This window comes from Lactuca saligna, chromosome 4, assembly GCF_052625555.1.
Source record: "Lactuca saligna cultivar CGN05327 chromosome 4, ASM5262555v1, whole genome shotgun sequence".
NCBI classification, from domain to species: domain Eukaryota; kingdom Viridiplantae; phylum Streptophyta; class Magnoliopsida; order Asterales; family Asteraceae; genus Lactuca; species Lactuca saligna.
The window spans coordinates 29,011,461-29,015,664 of record NC_136420.1 but is presented as its reverse complement, the minus strand read 5'-3'; the positions used below and the strand labels follow the sequence as shown (position 1 = coordinate 29,015,664).

The 4,204-nt window shown below is 31.9% G+C and overlaps 1 protein-coding gene across 1 annotated transcript; it reads left to right on the top strand.

Moving 5' to 3' along the window:
• The first annotated feature begins 277 nt into the window (after positions 1 to 277).
• LOC145041454 (DNA-binding protein) lies at positions 278 to 3,635 on the top strand. The gene is made up of 13 exons (XM_078989527.1): positions 278 to 490; positions 770 to 874; positions 995 to 1,063; positions 1,162 to 1,335; positions 1,417 to 1,581; positions 1,655 to 1,842; positions 1,920 to 1,992; positions 2,076 to 2,387; positions 2,487 to 2,693; positions 2,777 to 2,883; positions 2,948 to 3,092; positions 3,178 to 3,312; positions 3,423 to 3,635. Exons 1-13 carry the CDS (start codon positions 389 to 391, stop codon positions 3,594 to 3,596), a joined length of 1,956 nt encoding a protein of 651 aa, XP_078845653.1. The 5' UTR covers positions 278 to 388; the 3' UTR covers positions 3,597 to 3,635.
• Positions 3,636 to 4,204: the final 569 nt, after the last annotated feature.

Genomic DNA, 4,204 nt, shown 5'->3' with positions numbered 1-4,204 from the left:
CATCTGAACGATCAAGACCATTTTTTTTACTTATAGCAGACCAATTAAGAAGCTGAAAAAGCTCCAACCAAATGCTCTGAAGCTGAACGATCAAGAATTAACCTCTTTATGAGATCATTAAAAGACCAAACAAAAAGCCCTCCCCTAAGTTTAAGATCAGTTTTATTCGTACACGGTACACATTAGTGTACTCATATTTAACTTTTTATTTTTATTTTTTATTTTTATTTGAGTGAGGGATCATATTAATTAAAAAAACAAAAATAGGAAAGCACCCTGTTTTTACCTGTGGCAACGCGTGTATAAAAACCTTGCGATTAGTCGGAACCCAGCCCTTTCTTCCCCGGCGGCGTTAATCTCTTTCAGTGCGGCGGCCTAAACCACAGCCATGGACAACGGAAAGAACATGAAGAAATCATCGTCTTCTTCGAGCAAAATATCCGTCGAACAATTCGTCTCGAAAATGAACCCCCTTATCGACATGGAAAAGGTAATCGGCCTTCCACTTGTTCATTTTTTTAAGAATTCATGTCCAAAACTTTCGAAGATCTTAAATTTATCTCACTTTGAGTAGTTAACTTGCGAACATTAACTCATTTTAGGCTAAATAGGGTTCTTAGGGTATTAACTTTTGAGCTCAAACTCATGACACTTAATTCAAAGCACAAGGAGAATCGCATGTTTTATGCTAGTTATACATTTAAAAATATCATTCGTTATATCGTTAGAGATTAATGATCGGCAATTTGTGTGTATATAATCATCATAGGAAGCCGAGATTTCTGCATCAATGAGCTCTGGTGCTAATAGAACCTTGGACTCTGCATCAAAGAAAGGATCTACCCTTCTTAATTTGAAATGCGTTGATGTTCAGGTTTGTAAACTATCAATTCAGATCATTAGCTTCACTATTTTCTCCATTCTAAAGCAATCCAAATACAATTTTATGTTTAGATCAAATCTTTTATCTATTATACCTTGTTCTTAACTGTAGAGTGGGTTGATGGGCAAAACTCTTATTGAACTTCAATCAAACAAAGGAGATGTGCTTCCAGCTCACAAGGTAAAACATCTCTCTTCTTGTATATATATATTTTATTATCTTATTCACAAATTTCTTCAAACCTTATTTATTTATTTATTTTTCAAATCTTGTTACAGTTTGGGACACATGATGTTGTTGTAATGAAACCAAACAAAGCTGATTTAAGTTCCCCTGCCCTTGGACAAGGTGTTGTATATAGACTAAAGGATTCATCAATCACCATTGCTTTTGATGATATTCCAGAAGAGGGTTTAAATAGTCCTTTACGCATTGAAAAAGTAGCTAATGAGGTACACCTTTCACAATTCATAATTCACATTTCCAATTTTCTTCACTTCATATTTTTCATAATCATTGTTGTGTCAATGTAGGTGACATATAGCAGAATGAAGGACACATTGGTCCAACTAAGTAAAGGTGTCCAAAAGGGCCCCGCTTCAGATTTAGTTCCTGTATTATTTGGAGGGAAATCTCCATCAGTAGTGAAAAAAGATGTCTCCTTCACTCCATTCAATAAAAACCTTGATCACTCTCAGGTGTTTATCTCATACACTTTCATAATTCATGAAATATATCCAAGACTAAATATATATTTTTTTTTCTTCCAAGAAAGATGCTATTAAAAAGGCTCTATCATCAAAAGACATTTTTTTGCTTCATGGGCCTCCTGGAACTGGAAAGACAACAACTGTAGTTGAAATCATATTACAAGAAGTCAAACGTGGGTCAAAGATTCTTGCTTGTGCTGCTTCTAATATTGCTGTTGACAACATTGTTGAACGCCTTGTTCCTCACAAGTAAAACAATTCTCATTTTCTATTTACTTTTTAAAAAAAAAATTAAATTCTGACTCAAATTTTAATTTTATGATTAGAGTAAAATTAGTGAGAGTGGGTCATCCCGCAAGGCTACTACCTCAAGTATTAGATAGTGCTCTTGATGCACAGGTATGGAATATGAATTATATATCATTGTATCACAGTTAATTTACTAAAAATATTTATTTGATATGGTTTTTAATTATTGTTAGGTGTTACGTGGGGACAACAGTTCTCTAGCCAATGACATCCGAAAAGAAATGAAGGCGTTAAATAGCAAATTATTGAAAACTAAAGATAAAAACACAAAGAGAGAAATCCGTAAAGAGCTTAGGATTCTTTCAAAAGAAGAACGCAAAAGACAACAACTTGCTGTGACAGATGTGATTAAAAATTCATCTGTCGTTTTAGCAACTCTCACAGGTTCATCATCACGCAAATTAGATGGCATTTCATTTGATTTAGTCATCATTGATGAAGCTGCTCAAGCCCTAGAGATTGCTTGTTGGATTGCTCTCCTCAAAGTAACAAAAACAAAACTTTTTTTTTTTTTTTTTTTTTTTTTTTTTTTTGTCAATCATTGAAATTCACAACATATTTGATGATTTAATTTTGTTTTTTAGGGTTCAAGGTGCATACTTTCGGGGGATCATTTACAACTTCCTCCAACAATTCAAAGTATTGAAGCTGAAAAAAAGGGATTAGGAAAAACTCTTTTTGAACGCCTTGCAGATTTATATGGAGATGATGTCATGTCTATGCTGACTGTGCAATATCGTATGCATGAACTTATAATGACTTGGTCTTCTAAAGAGCTTTACAACAATAAAGTAATTTAATTTCGACCAGTTTTTTTTAACCTTATATTTGTTATAATAATAATAATGAGTAATGAATTAATGAATAATGATAGATTAAAGCTCATGCAAGTGTTGCTGGACATACCCTACATGAACTTGAAGGTGTTGAGAAGTCTTCTTCTTCTACCAAACCTACTCTTCTTCTCATAGACATTGCAGGGTAATCAAAGCATATTTTGATATAAAATTTCTGAATGATAAAAAAATAATAATTATATTTTTAGGTGTGATATGGAGGAAAAGAAGGATGAAGAAGAAAGCACATTGAATGAAGGTGAAGCTGAGATTGCTATAGCACATGCAAGAAGGTTGATTCAAAGTGGCGTACGGGCTTCTGATATTGGAATCATTACCCCGTACTCAGCACAGGTAAAGTAGAATTCCGTTTTGGTGTAATGGAATTGAGGAAAGGAATGGAATTGGTGATTCCGTTGGAATGAGAATAACTTTGTAGGTTGTGTTGCTAAGAGTGTTGAGAACAAAGGATGACAAGTTAAAAGAATTGGAAATCTCAACGGTGGATGGCTTTCAAGGGAGGGAAAAGGAAGCGATTATTATTTCTATGGTCAGGTCAAATTCAAAGAAAGAGGTATTTTATTATTATTATTATTATTATTATTATTATTATTATTAATTATTGTGTCGTTTTTAAATTCAATGAACATGTTTGACATTTTTTTTTAATATATATTTTTTTAGGTGGGGTTTTTGAGTGATCGTAGACGGATGAATGTGGCTGTGACACGTGCAAGGAGACAGTGTTGTGTTATATGTGACACTGAGACTGTGAGTAGTGACACATTTTTAAAAGGTTTGATTGAGTATTTTGAGGAGAATGGTGAGTATTTGAGTGGTTCGGACTATGGAAATTAAATGGAACATGTAATAAAAGTTTAACTTGTGTTTTTTAAAGACTATTATAATATGCTTGAAATGTTGGGTATAATTTTTTTAATAAAACGTATTATGTTATGATAACGACATATGATCATAATGTATAAAATTAAACGTATAGGTAGTCATTTATTTAACAAATCACATTTTAATACGAAATATTGTAAATGAATATTATTACTAGAGATTAATATCTAGTGATAATATTTATTTATCTTTAGTGATAATATTTATTTATAATATTTCATATTAAAATGTGATGTGTTTAATAAATGACTAATTAAATGAAGATGTTTTATAGAACATTTTAGATAGATGGTGATTAATAAGTTAAATTCATAAAAAAAAAACCATTGATAGAGCTTTTACCATTGAAAATGTTATTTAATTAGAGTTCAAAATTAATGGAATAACGATATGACAAATATATGGAGTCACGAGTTTACTCGTTGAGATGCTCTTATAATATTCACATAACATACTTATCATTTACATGATAAATAATTTAGGGTAAATTACATGATTGGTCCCTATGGTTTGGGGTAATCTGTATGGTTAGTCCCTATAAATAATTTTTAATTCGGACC